The 21,538-nt window shown below is 28.9% G+C and overlaps 1 protein-coding gene across 2 annotated transcripts; it reads right to left on the bottom strand.

Annotated features, from left to right (window-relative positions):
• Nucleotides 1-11,554: 11,554 nt before the first annotated feature.
• Nucleotides 11,555-14,404, bottom strand: LOC111277130 (RNA-binding ASCH domain protein). 2 transcript variants are annotated; one of them, XM_022863346.2, is made up of 7 exons: nucleotides 14,183-14,403; nucleotides 13,249-13,392; nucleotides 12,964-13,031; nucleotides 12,801-12,851; nucleotides 12,638-12,697; nucleotides 12,121-12,561; nucleotides 11,555-11,823 (listed from the first exon to the last, which is right to left on the bottom strand). In XM_022863346.2, the coding sequence occupies exons 1-7, from the start codon at nucleotides 14,313-14,315 to the stop codon at nucleotides 11,785-11,787; spliced, it is 936 nt and encodes a 311-aa protein (XP_022719081.1). In that variant the 5' UTR covers nucleotides 14,316-14,403; the 3' UTR covers nucleotides 11,555-11,784. The 2 variants fall into 2 exon arrangements, with proteins under 2 accessions (XP_022719081.1, XP_022719084.1); XM_022863349.2 differs by lacking the exon at nucleotides 12,801-12,851 and having other exon boundaries at nucleotides 14,183-14,404.
• Nucleotides 14,405-21,538: the final 7,134 nt, after the last annotated feature.

The raw sequence follows: 21,538 nt of genomic DNA, 5'->3' as shown, positions 1-21,538 counted from the left end.
TACCTTTCAATTTCTATAGGTTGTATTTCTTAGTTCTGAAAAAAAAAAATCTTGTTGACTAAAAATATTGAAATCAGGAGGACAAATCCATAACCAACAGCAATCACAATGCTGAAAAATTTTTATATCCAAGTCCAAATAACAGATATTCTGAGGAAAAGATGAAAGACAACAGATTTAACAATAACACAAAATTATTCATCAGGTGGAGGAAATAATAAAAAGGGAAATACATGGAATTCATGGACTATAAGGTGGTGGCGGTGGTGGAAGTGATGGTGCTCTTAGAGGCGTTTCTGGAGGTTGAGACCAATGGACAGCTTCATTAGGCTTTGGAGAGCTAGGCCTTACTGGGTTTGGTTTCCCAATTTTTCTGCCAACAATGTCTACCTTCCTTTGGGCAAAGAGTTTGGATGACTCAGCTTCGACTGTATCCCTATCATGAATATCCAGAGCTTTAGCCATTACGGCAAGCTTTCCACTAGGATGAGAAGTTTGCAACACCAAGCCATGGATAAGCATGAGTAGCAGCAAGCAAGAAGGAGAAATATCCATGAAAAAACCAAAGTTAATTACTTCTTCAGAACTCCTTTGCTTTAAAGCAAACTTATAAGCTAACATTTTCTTATAAAAGCTGAAGTTTTTGTTGGCTTGCTGTTGTCAACTGATCATATCTCGGTTGAAGAGTTTGCTACCGTATGCGTAAATTGTTGAAACCCTAGGCTGAAAGACTGAGCTGTATTCCATAAAGGCCAAGGAAAATGGAAATTATGTAGGCACAATTATATATAAATTGGATTTTTATAATCACCACTCTTTGAGTGCTAGAAAACGGGCATTTGCACGTCTGTTTTAGAGAATAAGGTGGTTCATTTCAACTACAACCAAGCAACCGTGGATGTGAAAATTAGTCTCATACATGACCACGGTAAGTCATATTACAAGACATGTGCAAGGCTAGACAATTCTGAACATGTTTTCCTAAGTAATTTGAGTCGATTAATCGTCTCTATTGTTTGAAATTTGACATTTCGATGTGTTAGGCCTAATTATCTCCATTGTTTTCCTAGATTATATTGTTTGAAACTATCTTTATACTTCTGAGACTAAAGTGGTTTTCTGAGGTCTACAACATTTGCATTTGTAGATTAATTATTAAGATGATAACATCCATCTGTTTCTGGTTCTCAAACTCAAGGAAAGATGATATGATTTTCTCTCAGAGACATCTTCGAGCCAGAGGGTAGACTTTTTTCATCCCAATAATTCATTTGTACATGTTTTTCTCCTCTAAATAAGTCATCTTTGTTTGTATTGCGATTATCAACAACATAAATTTACATTATTTAAATCCAAGGAAACAGACAGCTTTGGATTCAACGATCCTGTAGTTCCCTTAGGAGGTAGAAATCCTGTTTCCCGTCGCCTGAGAAATTCACAACTAAGCCCTGGCGGCCTGCCCCCCAAACCTCCCCCACCCCCCCCCACCCTCTTTTTCTGTCCAAAAGGGTTATGCCCCAAATGACCCTGCCAAAAGTTTGGTCCAAAAATCAGAAAACTAGGATTGGTATTGCTATTTAAACAGCAGTTCCTGCGGTTCCACAATGAAAAAATTGCTATAATCACTTATGTTTCAAGAACATCATAATAACACACATAAGGACAGTTTAGTCATACTCAACTTTCAAACGAATTAATAGATTTTTTGATATTGGGGCCTTAATTGGGAATCAAAATCCAAATGTTTGACTCGTTATAATGGCTTAAAATTCAACGAAATACCCATCCCCAATTTTCCCATGTGCTAAAACAAATTTCCTGTTTCTATCTGCACAAGAGAATAGATGGTCCTTATAAATCATGCAATCTAAATTTTTAGGCCAGTACAGATAAATGTAATTGAGCATATATCTAGGCCAAGCCTCCTTAAACTTTACCTTCAACAGGGAAGATTTGGCATGATAGATTATGTGAAACTTTCGGGTGGTCAGGTGTAAATGCATGGAGATTCATTTATAATTAGTTCTCTTCAACTAAAATTTGTAACTATCATGCAACTCATCAGGATTGGTATTCGTTATAGGCTATAGTTCTGTTAATCGATCTCTTTGTAGTAATTGGAATCTTGATGAGTTGATGTTTGTCTTGTCTCACCTTCCTTATTTTTAAAAGTTACGCATGTATAAACTAAATTCTTTGTATTGCTTTTTGGATGAATAAAAACACATTCATTTATCCAAAAAAATTGAAGGCACATACAGTCCCAAATTTGTAGCTTTGCTAGGAGCAGGATTTTGTTTGTTGCTAGAGCAATGTTCTAGCTATGTAGATACAACTTCTTGTGAGATTGAACGAAAAGGAAATGGAGAGCAATTATCAAAGTTCAAAAATAAATATGAGCAATTATCGGAACAATGTTCTAATAATAGTAATAATTCTTACAGAAGATGGGGAATTGCCTTAAAATCTTCACAAACTTACTAACTTTAAGTTAAAATAAAAGCTCCAGACGCTAAAGCTTTATCAACTGTAACCTTAGGGCCAAGTATCTGATAAACTATTCTTGATATAGAAGGTAGCATGCTAAAATCATATGGGTGGTTGGCACGGGGATGAAGGTGGTGGTGGTGGTGCTCGTGGTGGGGATGGTGGTGGAGGGCGTCGAGGAGATGGAGGAGGACTCTTTAAGTGATAAGGAGCATTAATCCTAGGTGATGGTGGAGATGATGCCTGAATCCTCTTGGACACAACTTTCAACTTATTCCAAACATCACGTGGAGGAATTGGATCCGGGGGTGAGCCAGAAATAGATTCCGCAGCCTGGACTGTGAGATTACATTGTGAAAATAGAAGGACATTTAACATAAGTAAAGCAAGAAGGCAATAATTGAAATCCATTTCTGATGCCCCTAGTTTTAGCAGGGCCTCTTCTTTTATATAGTCTAGCTATAGTATGAAGCTTCCAGGATGGATAGAGACTAGTTGAAGTTGAGACTTGAGAACGAGTTTATAACAACTTGTGAGCCAGCTGGTGCTAGTTCTCTTAATAATCAATGGATGGAAACTTCAGAGAAAAAGACAGAGGGTTTCTCGTATATATCAGGTTTTAGCTAATTTTTCTTCCCTCATTAATGTTTTCTTTGTCAGAATCTTAACAAAGTCAATGCAAATAAGATATCCAAATTAAGAGAGCTGTAGGTTCAAAATATATAATTTGTAAAGAATAATAAATAGACATTTTCATGGTATGAACTGAAGCAAATATGACAATTTCATGAGTAAAAGATTGCATTCTAATTGTGCTTCAAATTCACAATACCCTTACTGATTATATGTAAATTTTTATTCTCTGACAACCTACTAAGTGGCAAAGTTATCCTTATTTATCAATCTTTAAGATAAATTTTATAAATGTACTGAGCACAATATTCTTTATTAGCAGTGCCGTGTAGATGTTGGACGGTTTTCCTTTCTTTTTCATTATTTTTATTATTTTTTCTAAAAACATATAAAAAAAAAAAAAAAAAGAGTAGATATTCTTTGATTTAAACAAAGAGAGAATGAGAGAGTGATAAGTAAAAAGTTTCTGTCACGAACAGCTAACATATATCATGATTTGACATAAAAAAAATGTAATTAAAAAGTTATCAAAGAACATAATTTTCTTTTATAAGTAATTTTTTAATACAATTCAAAAATTACATTTCTTATCTTTAAAATGTCAAAATTTATATTTGTTAGATTTTACTTTAAACGTTATATTATTTTTATGAATTTTTATATAATTTGAGATTCAAAACAAACAAAAGTATGAGAATTAAATATCAAAATAAAAAAAAAAATTATGCAATAATGCCATAGAAGAAAATCTTAATTTCTTGAAATTTCTATCCATGTACTATTTTTTCGTCCATTTATTATTATATTATAATTTAATATTAAATTTCACTTATTGTTTTTTATTTTATTAAATTTTGTCTTTATATATTTAATTTTGTTTTTTAAAATAATAAAAAGTAAGTGTTTTAACTATATGAAAAACTTATATAACCAAAGAACTAACGTTAGTTCTATATTTATTAAAATACTAAAATTGTGGTTATATTTTTGAAAGGAAAACATCAAATACTAAGCTGTTAGTTCTACTTATATTATATATCGAAAACGTAAAATTCAAAAATATAATTAAATGAAGAAAACGTAAAGATTTTAGTATATCAAAGATCTAACAGTTAAGTATTTTAACAAAATAAGTATTTTGAATTTTTTTAATTTTAAAAAGCATTACATTTTTTATATTTGAAATATAGTAAATCAATTAAAATAATAACAAAATAAAATAAATATTTTTAAATCAATGATGTTTTTTATGTGAAAAACGTAATAATTGATATAATATTTAAAAATTTTAGTTTTTACTAATAAAAGTTATGTTTATTAATTTAAAAACATGATTGATAATTTATCAAATATTAAATTTTTTTATTTCAAAATATGATTGACAATAAATAAAAAAATTAAATTAAAAAAATTACATTTTTATATCATGGTGCGGTTAATAAAAAACAATTTTTTTTTTTTTTTTACTTTTAAAACTTAGTCTTTAAAGCCATATTTAGTATGTTGATGTTAACTTGATAAATGTTTTGTTTAATTATGAAATATGAGGCCCAATCTTTTTCTTAGGACCATCTGACCCATGGCGCCATATGTTAATCACATATTATAATTTGGTAATTTTTATATTTTACTTTGACTTTCTTTATTACACACAAAACTAAGAAAAACAAAAATGAAAAAAAATGAGCTCCGGGCTCCGGCCGTTAAATTAAATAATTAAAATGCCTTTTTTTTTCTTCATCATCTTATGTCAATTTCTCAATTTTGAGCTCAGAAAAACTTGAAAATTTTTCATTTTTTAGGTATTTGGCAGCGCAAATTGTTCATTAAAGGTCTATTTCGCAGGAAATTTATTAATTTTGATGTGATTTGAATTGTGATTTGATGATATTAATTTTTTGATGAAATTATAAAATTATAATTAAATTTAATTATAAAAGCATAATTAAATTACGTCAAAATAGATTTAAGTTAAAGACATAATTTATTAATATTATAAAAGCATTATAAATTTAATATTATAAATGCATAATTAAATTTATATAAGCATAATTAAATTATAAAGAATAATTAAATTTAATATTATAAATTATAGACCTAAATTAAAAACATAATTAAATTATAAGGTATCAAATCCCATTAATTTCATAAAAGCATAATTAAATTTATATACCCGTCAATTTTTTATATTTTATTTGTTCTTTCCTTCATTACTTATCAAATGTTGTGTCATTGTCTTTATTTTATTTTTTATTTCTTTGATTGAAATGGAACTAGTTAGAGTTGGATTTGACGCACATTTCTTTTTTTCTTTAATCTTTTTTTATTTTATTTCTTAAATGATAAGATGTCATTTTTTATTTTTTTCTAATTTACTCTATTTTTATATTTTTTTCAAATCCTTTGAATTAAAAAAAAAAAAAAGTAATTTTACTTTTCCTACCAAAACTTTATGTGCTCCAACTCTTTATTCCAATTGAATACTACTACTATCTTTTGTCATCCATAATATTAAAGTAGTAAAAAATAAAATGCATTAGGGATATCCACATGGCACCCTCTTTTTTTCTTACATTTTAAAAAATATATAATAATTGATGAAATTTAAAAAAATAATTATGATATTTAAAAATATTATCTTTGCTAATAACTATAACATTTATTAATTAAAAATGTGGTTAATAATTTATTAAAGATCACGTTTTTTTATTTCAAAATGTGATTAATGATAAATAAAAATATTATATTTAAAAATTATTTAGATTATATTTTTTATGTAAGAGTTTTTACCCAAAAAATTATGTTTTCTAGCATAAGAAACATAATAATAAATGTGATGAAAGAAAAGAAATAAATATTTTTATTTAATATTAAATGTGATGATGGAAGAGTAATACTAAATGTGATAGTAAAAATTTGAAAATAGTTGTGAAGAGAAATAAATGTGATAGATGGAAATAAATATTTTTATTTAATATTAAATGTGATGCAAAAGAAATAAATGTGATGGATGGGAGAGGAATAATAAATATGATGTGATGAAAGAGTAAAAAGTTGAAAATAGTTTGCGAAAAGAAATAAATAGGATGGATGCCTAGTGATTGATAAAAAATGTACTTTGACTTGCTTTTCTTTTTTTTATCGTGTTCATTTCTTTCACTCTTTTTTTTTTTTTACCATATTTTTAAATGAATCAATGATCACATCAGCTACCAGTGAGGAAGCAAACATTGTTACAGAGATAAAAACACCAAAAGAGGTAATATCAGGTAACCCTGGAGCTCTTGATTCATCTCTTTCTTCTTTCAATGGATCAATCAAGATCAAATAATTTTTTAACAAAGATAACTAATTTTCCACTAACCCCATATCCTTTTTGGGTAATTAAATTCTCTTCTAATGACACAAAGGAAATCCATAGTGTTTTTTTCTTAAGAGTGTATACATAACTATTTACATTGATTTTTGATGTGTTTAAGAAAGCGATGATACGAAGAAGAAAAGGGTGATAACAAGAGTTGTGTATCCATTGGCATTAGTGAAACTTGGAGGGCTTGAAGGCGACATGACCCTAAACGACATTAACAAAAAAATTCTAATGCCACCGACAAGACTGGTAAGGAACCTAGCAAGGGACTTTGCTTGTAGGCCATGCGTATCTGCCGATAGTCCTGGCCTTTCTGGAAAAGCCGTGGTGACCCTTACCAAAATACACACTCAAGGAAGAAGCATGATCACTATTATTAGAACCAAAGGTTAAGGAATTGAATATTTCATACTACTTGCTTTTACTTCAATATAGATCATGCTTTGTTTGAAATTGTAGAGGAGGTGGAGTGGTAAATGGATCATGTATGAATGTAAAATAGTTCACTTTTTTACACATAATAGTTTCTATTAATTGTTGGATTTTTATGCTTAAATTACTTGTGTACTTTTATAAGGAAAAAAGTATCGCTCTTTGAATCAAATGAAATGTGAAGAGGGAATAAGGAAAAAGATGGGTTTAAAGAGGGTTGAAAAATGAAAAGAGGGAAAAAGAAATGGAATATAGAAGGGAAAAAGAAAAAGGCCTTTGACTTGCTTTTTTTGTTACCCTAATAAAAAAATTATTTTTGTTAGATTTTGGTGTTGTTTGGTTTCTTTGAGAAAGTGCAAGAAAAAAAAAAGAAACTTTTTAATCTTCAATTAGACACAGTTCTTTTTTGGATTTGATTTTGGTTTTTGTAGGTAATTGTTACCACTAGTTTGTCAATAGTTTAAGAAGGCTTTAAGGAGCAAAACATAGAAAATTCATTCCCACTAAATGGGTAATTGGCATTATTTATCGATGGTTTGACATATGCATTAGCTTAATTAATGAAGAAACTTTTATGATCAATTAGTTTAGATTTTTAGTTTATTATTCTTTTAAGCACGCGTTTTAGATTTTTTTTAGTCCCATTATATATCTTAAAATTCTTGTAATGAGTCCTATTGTATGTCTAATTTGGCTTTTAATGATTAGAAGTAATGTGATTAAAAATGTCTTTCTTTATTTCCATGACTCGTAATTTATTCCATATATGTTTCATGTACTCATTTTTGTCAAATGAATTTCCTGTTACAGCCATTGTAGTTATGGTTGAATTTGCTTGTTACACATGCATTTATTGAAAAAGTTAAGGAAGACTGACAAGGTATGGTGGAAGGAAGATTATATTTGCTACTACTAATAGCGTAAGCACAAAATTTGAGTATTTATCCCACTATGTTTCTTATTTTAAATAGTTGCTCTTAGAATTTGGATTTTAGTGCTTAAATTTTCTTATTATTACATTACATATTTGACACATGATTACTGGACTTACAAGGCTTAGATCAACAAATTTACCAAAATGAAGGGTTAAGTTTTTGAAGTCAAACGTTTTATATTGGAAAACATTGAGAAGGTAATAGTTGCTTTTGGGCTTTTATTTTTCCTCATATTGGTTTTTAGTTCTTAAATTCTTTCTATTGTTACATTACATGTCAAGTACTACATAGTGGTGCATATAATGTATTTATTTTTCTGTTATCTTCTTTTACCATACGTTATTATATAATTTAATTTAAATATGAAATTAGAGAAAGGTTGACCTTTCTTTCTTATATGGTCTAGATGTTTTATTACACTTTGCTATTCAAAGCTTTGGTTCCTTCACATCCTTGCTTCATTTTTTTTTAATCATGTAAAAACAATTTTTTTGTTTTGTTTTAGGTTCATTATTTTCATTCTTGATATACCTTGATTCATATATACTAGATTTTGTTCAAATTTAAAAAGTTGTTGACACGTTGATGTGTAAAAATCATTTTTACATAATCAATTATGACAAGTAGGGTAATAGATTTATTGACTTGGTAGCATGGTTTTGAACAATTAAGAACTTCATCCAACCAATGATAAAAGGCTAAAGGGATATGTTTTGTAATATCTTCGTTCAAAATATAAATGTACAAACTTATTATATTGTTTTTTTATAATGGAAGTCAAATGAGACACATGCTTATAGTGGAATAATAGTGAGAGGATTACCAATAAGTAGTTGGCTCAATTAGTTAAGATTCATTTTCCTCGATGAAGAGATCTTGAATTCGAATTCTACCGGTGGTCATTTGTTAGGGTCATTTCGAATATCACATAGCTTAAGCTATTAGTATGGCACATTTTGTTCTGATATGAGGAACTAAACAATTTATTTAACCTGGATTTCTCTTACTAAAAAAGAAAAATAACGAGAGGATTTGTTGGAAATGGAATGGCTTTTCTTAGTCACTATTGTTGCATCATAAATTGTATGAAGTGATCTTAATCAATTCTCTATTGGCCTTTATTAGTTTGTATAAGCAAAGGTTAGTAATTAGTGTAAAATGTGGCTAGCATTTACAAAATTGGCTTTTAAATTCTTTTGTATGTGTTTTTGTTTCATGAATTCCAAGAATTGATATTTTCTTATCGTTGTTTTAACTTTGCAACTGTTTAATTTTCTTTGTTCAAGATGTTTCTATGATTTTAGGATGGAATTGATAAATTTATCGGTTGTGTCTTTGTGCACAAAATTTATTTGTGAAAATGCCTCATGGTATTATTATTTAGTCATGGGATGTGAAATGTTTTTATGGTTTCTTTGGTGTTGGGAGACTAATACTATACATTTGCATGAATATTGGATGTGAGCCTCAATTAATTAATATTGAGCTTATATGGCTCTTCTTTTTTGAAAGTATTTCAAAAGTTAACTATATTAATACAATTTATTCTAATTTAAAAACAAAATAAAGATAAAAGTGAGATACATATAGATATAAAAGCCTTTAATTTTTTTTCTTTAAAGTGAATTTGAATCATATAAAGAAAAACTATGTTTTCATACTTGAGATTAGGTTGAAGATATTTGAACAAAAAATTTTGCCCCTTTCATTAGGATACCAAGATATTTTACTGTTTATAGCATGTTTTTATATTTACATCAAATTAAGAATGCAAGGTGTAAAATTTTAAAGGCTAGAGCACCATTTTGGTTGTTTTTTGTCTAATGCTTTTCTATGAGTTAGAGGTGTTTGTTAAAATGTCTCTTGAAGGTTTTTTATATTGTAGGATTCAATTCTCACAAGTATTGTGTCATGCATTTATTTGATAATTAACATAAATACTTAAATAGGCGGTGTTAAATCTTTTATTGAGCTTAGCACACATTTGTTTGAGATTTTTTAATCTATGAATAAAAAGTATAAGCCTCTATTATCTTAAAATTTAATCTAGATTAATATGTTGTGGTTTCATACAGAATACATCTTTTCTTTTTCAAACAATTGATATTTTGTATAGTTTTTAAACATATCATTTTTCTATTTCTATGTTTATAAAAACATTTTTTGAAAGGTCTTTTTGTTATTGGTCTGATCAAGATTTGGGAAATTGTTGGCAATCTAAATGGCAGCAGATGAGAGAGGATCATGTCATCAATGACAAGTTTAATATCTTATTAGATCATCTATAAGGAATGAGTATCTTGGATTTGTATAGACTTATATATTTGTTACAGTGTACATGCAAAATTACATTCATTGAATTATAAATCTTTGTTCAATATAAAAGTAAAATTATGTGTTTTAAGTTGTCGAAGAAAATATTTTTTAAAATTTTTTATTCTTTCAAAATATTATTTGCTTTTTATTTCTCAATGCTCATTTTGCTTTTAATTTTAAAAGAAAAAAAGTAAGTAGCAAAAGTAATTATCAAAGATATTCAAAGAAAATAAAATTTTCAACGAAATTGCTAAACTTTTTATGTTTCTCAAGCTACAAAATTGCTTGGTTTTATGATTTATATGTTTGCATGATTATAATATATTATGAAATACCAAATTTTAAAAAAATATACTTTCATCATATATTTAATATTAAATCCTTGCATCGAAGCATAGGCATTCTTTTAATTATATGTAAATTTCAACTGTACATAATAAATGATATAAACGAAATCACATATTAAATTTTAATTATTAAAATTAAAAATCTATCATACTATCAATATCACAACAGACCTTATTGTTGTTAATGATTTTTTCTTTCAAGTTAGTATATTTTGACGACTGCATACCTTATTTCATATTTTAATGATTGCATGCACGTAAGCCTTATTTCCTACGCACAAAAAGTCGACGGGTACGAGGATTATGTATCTTGATCATGTTGATGGGGGCGTTGCGGGTGGGGGCATCGGAAAAGGCTGAACGACACCATTGATAGCAGGGGAAGGTGGCGGTTCCAAGTCCAAACAGTGCAAACTTCAAAGACCCAGGAACAGCTACAATGACCTCCACATGAAACCAGCAACCGGATAGTAACAGCCCGTGGATCAGAAAGACTAAGGCAGTTTGAAATGAGTCCCATTGTTATTGCTTCTTGCATCATCAGGCCGGAGATAAATGCCCTTTAAATGCTTACGAGGTTCATGAGAACTTACCAACAAAAGATTACACTAACAACTTGCCATTACAGTTTTGCAGTTCACATTATCCATGGGAGAAGGCATCAAAAATACTTTGACATGGTCTTGGATGGCTATCTCCACTCTTAATTATTAAATGGCTATGTATTCACCACTATACTTTTGACATACTTTTATAGATGTAATGATTCTTATAAAATATTAAAATTTACATAATCATATTATATTTTATATGAAAATTATGTATTATAATTCATATCAAAAATATAAAATATATTTTTTAAAATTTGTTAAATTCATATATAATTATTATTAAAATTTTAAATAGTGACACTTTTATGTTTTTTATTTATATCGTATTCATGTCGTTTTATTCTTTCGTATTTTAAATTATCATTTTAAATTGTCACGTCTATGGATTTTGCACCTAATTAGAGATCTATAAATTACAACAATCCATGAAAATTCAGCACATCCTATTATAGTACAACAACGACAACTATCAAGCCCTAAGAACCAGACATCCAGAGAGAATTGAATTATGCATACAAATGGAAAAGAATAACGAGAGAAAAACACTTCCGATATGCCTGTTTGAAGAGCTTTACTTGGATTTCAGCATAGAAAACCTTATGCCACACACGTCTAGTTAATATACAAGCTCCTTGTCCTAAGAATTAGTTAACTATTCATGATGGCTTCAGCCCCCTCAATGCTGCAGCAAAAATCTAAATATACAAAGATGGAGCAATCAGACAAGGACGCTGGGGTAAAAAACTAAAAGTCCAGAAATTAGATAGTGCAATCTGAAGTTAAAATTGTTCCACTTGTTTGAATACACGGGTTAATAAGAAAATGACATGATATTAAGAATAGCAATTACCATTCATGTGTCCTCCCCCTCACCCCCATTCAATGTTCAATCATCTAGTTGATATGTTGGATGGAACACCAATATCATGGACTTTATTCATGCAATGAAAAAGCAGGCCGGCAATTTATATCAAAGTAAAATAACTGCTTACCTTAGCAGAGGCACCAGGATGCTGTTTTGGATGTGCAGGAGGTTGACTGTGACTACTGCTTCCCTCTTCCTCAAAGTAGTTGTTTTGCTCTAAGGCTGAATTTGCCTCTATAGATCCTTCCTTTAAGTTACTATCAGGTATTCTATTGTCTTTTATAAATATCGTCTGTGTTTCACTTAATGTTGAATCAGGTGTACTATTCTGGATGGTATTTGTAGGAAAATCTTGGTCCTTTGAGAACTGTGTAGCTGCTGCTCGTGCACCAGCTATTGCTGCAATGAGACCAGATGATTTCTCAATAGCAGATGCTTCGGACTCCAGAATGGATGCAGAAATGGATCCTGGCTTCAAGGAGAAAGGATCTCTCGGATTTGGTAGTGGAAATTTTACTGGCGCTGGACTATCAACTGGGACAAGACCTCTAACAGCTGCCTCATATATCTGTAACAGATATTTCAATCAATATCAATTCAAAGCAAATTGAGCAAGAATAGTCTAACTTCTTGCACAAAGTTACCTTCTTTTCCAAATTATAAACACGTTGGTAGCCTCGCATCTCAAATGGGACTAGCAATTTCTACACCGAATGAAAAAAAAAATACACTCACAATATAATATCTAATTGAAAAAGGAATTATAAAATAAGTTGAATAGCAATCTATCCAGCATGAAATTAACACCTTTGGTTGTTCACAAAGCCAGCAAAAATCAGTTAGTCCTTCTAGCCTAACCTGGATATACCAAGGAGAAAAAAGGAGAATAAAAAGAATGAGTGGATTGGAATTGTCGCATATCATGTTGAGATATCAAGGAGCACAAGGTGAGAAAAGCTAAGTAGCCCACCCCTTCAGGTAGCACCTCCCATTGAACTAATTCTTCACATCTCAAACAGCCAACCACTTCAACACATCCTATCAAAGAATAATTAATCTAGATTAGAAAAAAATAATACAATGGATAGAAATTTAAAACAATGCCATTCAGAATTAAAACCATACCCCATAAAATTATTTTATCAATTTGCAATGAACTATTGTCAGGAAGTAATACCAAAGAGAATTGAAAAACAAGCAAATAAACCACCACAGAAATATCAAATGAGATTAAACGAATATAGAAAGGACTAACCTAGCAGTCTTGAAACAGGATAATGTTCTGGAAACTCAATATCAGTAATTCCACTCATTGCATAAATTTCCCTATAGAAATTCTCCATTGCTTTGATTGTAGCTTCATCTGGGACTTTACTGGCAGCATGTATCCAAAGGCGACCTGCAAAGAGAACATAATATACTCAGAGGCAGCTTAACTTTGCAGAAAGGGGAAGAAAAGAAACACTAGCTATAAACGCATCAAAACTGTAAAAAGGAAAATGGATAATCATAACTCCATTTCTCTAAAACAACATTGACATTTCCACTTCAGGGCCAATGCAAAGAATTGAAGCATAAAACATCTAGCAGGAGTCTTCTAAAAAGGCATTTCCATTTCAGGAATAGTGCACTTCAATTGGACGTAAAAAAATTGACCACTAAAGCTTTATTGTCTAGTAATTATGTAAACTAAAGTACAGTCTAAAAATCAGCACATATTATGCTTTTCTTACCCTTATTACCCCTAACAACAAGCATAGTTTCTATAAAAAGCAGCTCAAAACAAAGATAAGAACTCAAAATTAATTTACAACATAAAGCAACTAAAACAATCAACAATATCTAACCTTTTCTTTATTGTTGAGTAAAAATTAGATATTCCACAAAACATAAGGAACAAAAAACTAAAAGCCCCAATCCTAACTCTAATCAAAAACTAATCAACCACATGATTTAAAATCATAAAAGAAAACACTAAGGAGATTAATATGAAAAAAAAATTGAGTACTGTTTTCAACGTAAATTAAAGCCTTATCAAAAAAACATATGGTGCTTTTTCTAACAATTTCCAACTTTTTTTTTTACTCAAAACAAAAGAACCCCATGAAATATAACTGACAAAAAAGACATGGGTATTTGTTTTTATGCATAAATTTAAAAGCTTTATATTTAAACAAATTAGCGGCTACCTCTAATTGGAGCAGCCCAGGACCTGCCTTCGATACGTTTGATCCCATGAACTAACAACGAAGCCCATGGCTGGTGCATCGTTAAACATGGATTTGTGTAGTTCCCTCCCTTTCTTGGCCCTCCTTTTCTCATTTTATTTATCTTTTTTCTTGTTCGCGCCGTAAGAGTGAGAAAATCTGGATTTCGACAAGAGGCAGAAGAAGTAAGAAAATTTTAGGGCTGTGTCTTACTTATATAGGTCACGTGACATTAGAGATTTCACGTGCAATGTTTAGAGCAATTAAAAAAAAAACTTTTGTTTGCCAAATACCATATAAAATTTAAAATCTTATTTAAATCGGATTTTTTTTGTTTACAAATTTGAGTAATTGTATAACTTTAAATTTCTTGTCTCATAACGAGTCTTATTCCTATTTTACTTTGGATTTTTTTTTTCATTTGTATTGCTTTCGAGAAAAGGTCATTTATTAGGTTCGTTTAGAAAATTATAAAAAAGAAATTTTATTATATTTTAATTTTTCAAAAATAAAAGAATACAGTTATTGCGTGAATTAAGTTTTAGGTAAGAAGCTTAATTATGTAAATCATTATGTATTTTGTTTGAGGTTGTAAAGATAATTGAACCCTAATTTTCAAATTTAAAAGTATAATATTTTATCAATAAATTATATAATTGTTGATTTTTTTTATTTACTTCTTTTTACTTGACATAATTCCTCAAGTGATTTCAAGTTTGTTATCAAAATTTATAAATTACAAAAGAAAAAGAAAGAAAAATATTTTTAAGAAATGAAAATACATATTTATATAGGCAAAAAAAATAATAAAAGTCACATGAATAAAAGAACAATTAATCTTATGAACATAAGCCATGCCATGCATGAATTAACTTCTTACAATTCAATTAACAACTCCCCTAATTGTTTTTCATTTCATTCATTGCATTGCAGTCATTCCTTGGTACATATGTATGAGAACAACATTTGCACTTTGTAGGGTAGAAGAAGAAGCTCCATGAGTTACATCATGAACACACCAGAATTGCACTAAACAAAATCCTTTGATTTCAATACGATATGCTGAACTTTTAATTTCAGAATTCAAATCCTCCAATATCAAATATATATAAAAAAAAAAAATCATAGATTCTTATAAAAAAAGAAGGCCTTTTAAGTGATAGGTATTCTAATAAAAGCAAACCCAACTTGATTGAATTAAAAAACGAAGAGAAGTCAAACCCAATGGACTTGGGCGTCATCAATGATTTAAGCCTTCAAGTAGGTTTACAAGATCAAGTTTTTTTTTTTTTTTTGTTATATCATTGGGTCCAAGAAAAAAGCATTTCTTTTCACATGATCTAAACTTAAATGTTTTTGATGGCTGGCTGTTTTTATTTAACAATTCAAAATCAAATTGGATTCTAATTCTTCATGTAGGGATTTGGTCCAAAAGTGAAAGAAAAATGGGACAAACAATAAGCAAAAAAATAAATAAAACAAAACAAAAAAGGAAGCCAGATCTCTTGGGTTTTTCTTTTATGATTGAGGAAAACTTGAAGCTAATTATTTGAAGACTTTCTCTTCTTTATTGAGGTTCATGTATTAACTATTCACTAGTTGTGAGAAATGAAAATTTCCTACTTCTTTTTATAACACTAGTTGTTGCAAACCAACCTACATAAAATGGATGTGTTATGGCCTACTCCTTTGGCCCAATTCAATGCATTTTCAAATATTCTACATGTTGTTTTAGCCCAATTTACCCTTGACAAAAAAAAATATTAAAAAAAAAAAGTTTTTAAATTATAACCCAAAAGGAATTGAAAAGAAATATATTTTTTTCTTTTCTTAGAAGCTGACACAACACTTAAAAAAAAAAGATAAATAAATAAAAAATAGACTTCATTCAAGTCCTACATACAAGTCATCTATGATGAGTAATGAACGGTGTAATAAAAGTTTGGGACACGAAAGACAGTCCATTGAGTGAAAACAGGGAAAAGCATGGACCTTGACTTTAATAATATCACAGCTTGAATTTCCTATTCAAAACAGTCCAACTTCTGTGTTATACGTTTATGCTACGAAAGCTACGTAAGAAGTAGTGTATCGTTTGAACACATTTACACACGACCGTTGACTAACAGCGTTTTCTTTAGTGATTAAGTGCTTATAAATAAAAATTCAAAATTTGTTTCAATTAATTTATTTGATCATTTTTAAAAAATAATAATTAATAATTTTAATATTTAAAATTTAAAATATATGATTATTTTTATCTTTAATCTACGATTTTTTTGTAGAAAAAAATTGTAAATAATATTCGTATTATATTTCACAAGAATAGTGTTAATCACATAAATATTTTCTATTTAGTTTCATAAAAAATATATATATATTTTTTTTTTAACTAGTCCCAAACTAAGATTTTATCTTAGTTGTATCATAAACTTATTACTTTTAAGCTAAGCGAGTTATTTGGATTTATTATTCATTTATTTTGAATGTAAATTTTACAAATTTTTAAAATAAAATTTTACCTAAAAAATCACTCATGAATTATGAAAATCATATTTTTTAAATAATTATTAAAATCATACTGAAAATTAATGAAAAAAAAAAAAAGAACCGAACCCATCATAAAGTAAATTCATTTGTGGTCCTATGTCTATTCAAATGCAATATATTGCCTAAAAAATGTGTACTTTTTTTTCTCTCCTCTAGAAGCCATTATTGAAGCTCCTCATTTAAGCATGAACTTGAATTTGAATTTGAGCCACTTTCATAGCTACTTGGACCGCAATTTTCAAGCTGCCTCACCTAATAATAAGTGAAAGATGCTTTCATAGAACAAAAGCATATTCCATATGGGATCCACAATTAACTAGAAATTTGCTTGACTTATACAAGAGTTGTAGTAGCCTTGTAGTTATAGTTATAAGCACAAGTACCTTTCTTTCAAGTCCTTATCTTTAATACACCTACCCCAAGGCAACTTTGATTTTCTCGAGATTTTTCCCAGAAAAGTGGGTAATTCCAGAGTCGTTTTATACTTCAAACCCATAATATGGGATTGAATGTGATCAATCAGATAGAAAATTAATTTCCTTTGCTTTTCTTTTGGGATAAAAATGGTCAAACTAGTGAAAGAAGCCTTAATTGAGCTTCGTGGTCAATAAGTTACCAGGCATACAAATCATGGGTTTGGCAAGAAAAAAATTGGAAGCTGACCGTATCACATGGGGTTGGGAACAAGAACACACCCATGGTTATACATTAGAAATATAACATTTTCAATATATTTATTAAACTACCTCTCATTTTCTTTACTATTGTTTGGTAATGTTTCGAGTTTTACATTTAAAACCTTATTTCATACATCATCAATTTAATTTTTAAATTTCACAAGCAAAATTAATCATTCTAATTTGATCCTTAACATTTAAATTACAATTCATTCGTCATTCACAATAACCTTTTTTTTTAAATAAAAAAAAAAAGAAAAAAGAATACTACTATTCAAAAGTGGAAGCAGAACAAAGAATTTTAAAAGGTTACGCTACAAGCAAATTGGTCATCTCCATGATTTTGGTAGGCGAAGAAATATTCTTCTCATTCCCATTTCAACGTGATTTTGGAAGCTAGAAATCAAGATGGAAAATGGGCCTGGTCTCTTTTTTCAAAGATGACGAAAGATGGCAGAAATAACATTGTTGGCATGCAAGAAAGAATATGCTGAAATGACCATAAAAAACCACTTGTCAAAGAGGATTCCAGTTAAAAAGGTATTCACGTTTCTCTTGCATTTTGCATGCACTGAATTTGAGTACAAATTTAAAAAGAATCCCTCCCAAAAAGTTTATTCTATTACTTTATTTCTTTATTTTTCATTTTATTCCTCTTTTGTTCCAAATTTATGCATTTAACCCTACTTGACATGAATGGCATATTTTCTTTAACACCCTATCTCTTCCGTGATCTAATCGTACAAAAATTCTATTCGATAGTATATCAATTTGATAAGTTTGAAGCATTGATTATATTTAAAAATTACTTTATTAAATAAAATTTTATTTGATTTCAATGTCGTATTTGAACTATTTCTTTTAGTTAATGTTGTTTTTGTATGTACGATTATTAATAAGTAAAATATATTTTACCATATTTTGATATGCTCACTTCAGCATTATACAGCTGATTTATTTCATAAATCTTTTCATAAAAAAATTTTATTATAGGACATAGAAGAATTAATTAATTTGATAAAGAAAAGAATTCATTTTCTTCTTAATTGGTTGAATTAGTAAAAATCAAATACTTTATTTATAAAATTTAAATTTGATTTTTCTTATCAATAATCTTTTCTATTGATAATTTGTAAATTCAATATAAAAGCTCATTGGAGTTTATGATATGTTTTAATCTTGTGTTGAAGTAAGCTATCCTTGTCTAAACCTTGTTGTGAAAAAAATTTAATTCTTATTAAAAACACTTTAAAAATAAAAATTTTAAATGAACCAAGATCACAAAGGATGTGCCTTTGAAAGGGAAAAGACAAAACCTGAAAATATATTGTATTATAAAAATAATACATTATTAATTTATTATAAGACTGAATAACAGTAATTTTAGCAAATATTCTAGAGAAATAGCGTGGATTGTGTGTCCTCCCAGTGTCCCCCCCACCCATAAAGTTTATGTTGAACATAGGAAAAAAAAAAGAAAAACCATGTCGATCAGTACTAATAACAGCATCCAATGCAAAATTCTTGGGGATCAGTTATAAATGGTCAAAGAAAGTGGCATTTTTTTTTTGGCCTTTTATGAGTTCTAGAAAGAATGGCGATTCCATTTCAATATCAGAATTCTGATCTGCAACCCCACAGATATGTCCACATCTGTAAGAAAATTTCAGGCAGGTAAGCTTCTCAAAAGCATACATTTCCTTTTATCGATGTAGCTCAGCTACTGTTTCCTGTGGACTAGAAACCTAACCTTCCATGGCTCCCCGCTTCACGTCTGCTCCTTTCTTCAACAGCTTTTTCAGTTTGTAGTTTAAGAACAAAATTTATTGCTTTAGGTCTCGTTTGCCACAGTGAGAACGGTGCAATTGGAAGCTCCATCTCCGGTGGAAACTCAAAAAAAGTAAATGACATTCACTTAATTAAGGATTAATCATGCTACTAATTGATTATACATATATAAAAGACAATTAAATTTAACATATAGTATATGGAAAGCAAATTCACCCAAAAGTTTTCAGTCCTTTATATAGTAAAAATTGGCATGAATATAAATACATGCTAGATGGGTCTTTGAACACGGATTTCAAAGATTGCTGAAACATGCCAAATTCATGCCATGATTGATGAAAAATTGCAAATCAATTTGTACAAGGAAGAGCTTGCTTTCTCCCTCTTTTTAAGGTAAGAGTTAATATGGGGTTGGCTATTTCGAAAACAAATTATGACACGTTATTAATACTTATTGATCTGAGTTTAATTTTTTTAAAATAAAATTTTAATTTTAAGTTTTATAAATAAAAAAATTTATTTTTTATAATATTCAATCTAATTCAATTATGAATTAATCGAGATTTAAATTAATTTTTGAATATTAAAAAAATTTTTAAAAAAATACCACATGTTTAAAAAAAAATCTACCTATTGTCAACTAATAAAAATTAAATTTAAATTTTACAAATAATGTTTTTAATTTTTACTAATTCAATTGATTCTTGTTTACTTTTTCATTCTCTATGTAATTTTATGGATCCCCAATGATCCTTATCCTTAATGATTAAGTTTTCTAATTAAATTCAAAAAATAATCATGATTACTAAACCTCAATTTAAAAATTGCTTCCTGGTTCTGAACTCCAGTCATATCCTACAAAAATCCTTGACTTTTGTGTCACAAACCTAATATTTGGAAACACTGATAGTTTTTTTTTTCTTTAAGTGTTGTTTAATTTAACTTAAATCATGAGTCATAACTAACAAAATTAAAAAAAAAAAAAAAATTTGGAGTTCACTTAAAATTTTAAGCTACCTAGTTGAATTTTTTTTTTCAAATTTTTATATTTTTCAAATTTACAAGTGTTCATAAACATTCTAACATTAAAGGTATATTCGTCACTGACTATAAGCCAAATTAAACTCAAAAAATTGTATGTCATAACAAAATAAATTTCAAGACAAAACAAGGGGATATTGACATTGACCACACTTGAGCCCTATTGAACCACAAATAATTTGATTTATCCAGAAGATTTAAGAAAAACTCTAGCATCACATGGGTAGGACCTAAATTTTGCAGGTGAGCACATGGAGTAGGTGCAAGATTTGATGGAGTCGTTGTCTCTAAATGGTTAATGGGTTCTATTTTTTTTATTGAGAAATGTACAGGAATTGATATTGAAAAAGTACAATAATTTGTTTGGTTGCTAAGAAAGTTGTTTCCAAAAAATAATGAAAAGGAACTGCTTCTGTATCATCATCTTCCTTTTTTTGTTTTAATCCCTAAGAAATTAACCAATCATTCAACAAGAAAATGTAGTGTTTTCTTGCTATACTTGATAGTCTTAATTACAAAGAGCATGAATCAAATTGAAATATGAGGAATCGATGCAGCTTAATTTTTCGTTTTTTCTCAAATATAAATATCCAAAAATTTTGTCTGGAAACTGTGATAACTTATCACAGATCTTATCCCATGCATGATGCATGTGATCCTTTATATTATATCAATTACCTGATATGCTGCTGTACTGATCTACAAATACACTTTCTTTTTTTCCACAAGGAATCTTACTGTTTCAAACCCAAAAAAAAAAAAAGAACAACACGTAGGATCTTGGAAGTATTCGTACTATTGAATGACATGACAGGGTCCCAAAACGAATTTTTAAATAACTAAATTAAATGCAGTTACCCTTGAACAGAAAATTGAATGAAAATTTTGTCGTCTAGGAAGATTTTATTTCTTAAATTAAACAAAGTGGCAATGGATAGAATTTTAATACTGCAAATTTCCTTCAAATCTCACCACGTTTGCATCTTTTTCCCCCACTTGGCCTTGGACATGCCAGATGTTAAAGATTCCAGTGTTGGTTTCTGCTCTTGTATTTTAAGTTGGGACCATGTAGAAAACAAAAACCTATTTGAATAGTACATCCAAAGGGATAACATATGCATTGTGACAAAACAAAGTTAATTTTTTATTTGAGTTTAAATTTATTTAGAGAAAATCCGAGATAAATAAATTTATTTGAATTAATTTAAAAAAATTTGACAAAACTCAAAACTCTTTATTTCTATAAAAACAATTTAATATTTTTAATTTTTTAATTAGATTT

The sequence above is a fragment of the Durio zibethinus genome, chromosome 7 (assembly GCF_047325235.1).
Source record: "Durio zibethinus cultivar Kanyao isolate XHJ-2024 chromosome 7, ASM4732523v1, whole genome shotgun sequence".
NCBI classification, from domain to species: Eukaryota; Viridiplantae; Streptophyta; class Magnoliopsida; order Malvales; family Malvaceae; genus Durio; species Durio zibethinus.
This window is presented reverse-complemented; position numbering and strand designations above follow the sequence as displayed.

Coding starts and splice junctions, on each gene's coding strand:
- LOC111277130 (XM_022863346.2), bottom strand. CDS start 14,315: ATGAGAAAAGGAGGGCCAAGAAAGGGAGGGAACTACACAAATCCATGT. Junction 12,852..12,963: donor GGGAGGTGCTACCTGAAGGG/GTGGGCTACTTA, acceptor TGGTATATCCAG/GTTAGGCTAGAAGGACTAAC. Junction 12,698..12,800: donor GGCTTTGTGAACAACCAAAG/GTGTTAATTTCA, acceptor CATTCGGTGTAG/AAATTGCTAGTCCCATTTGA.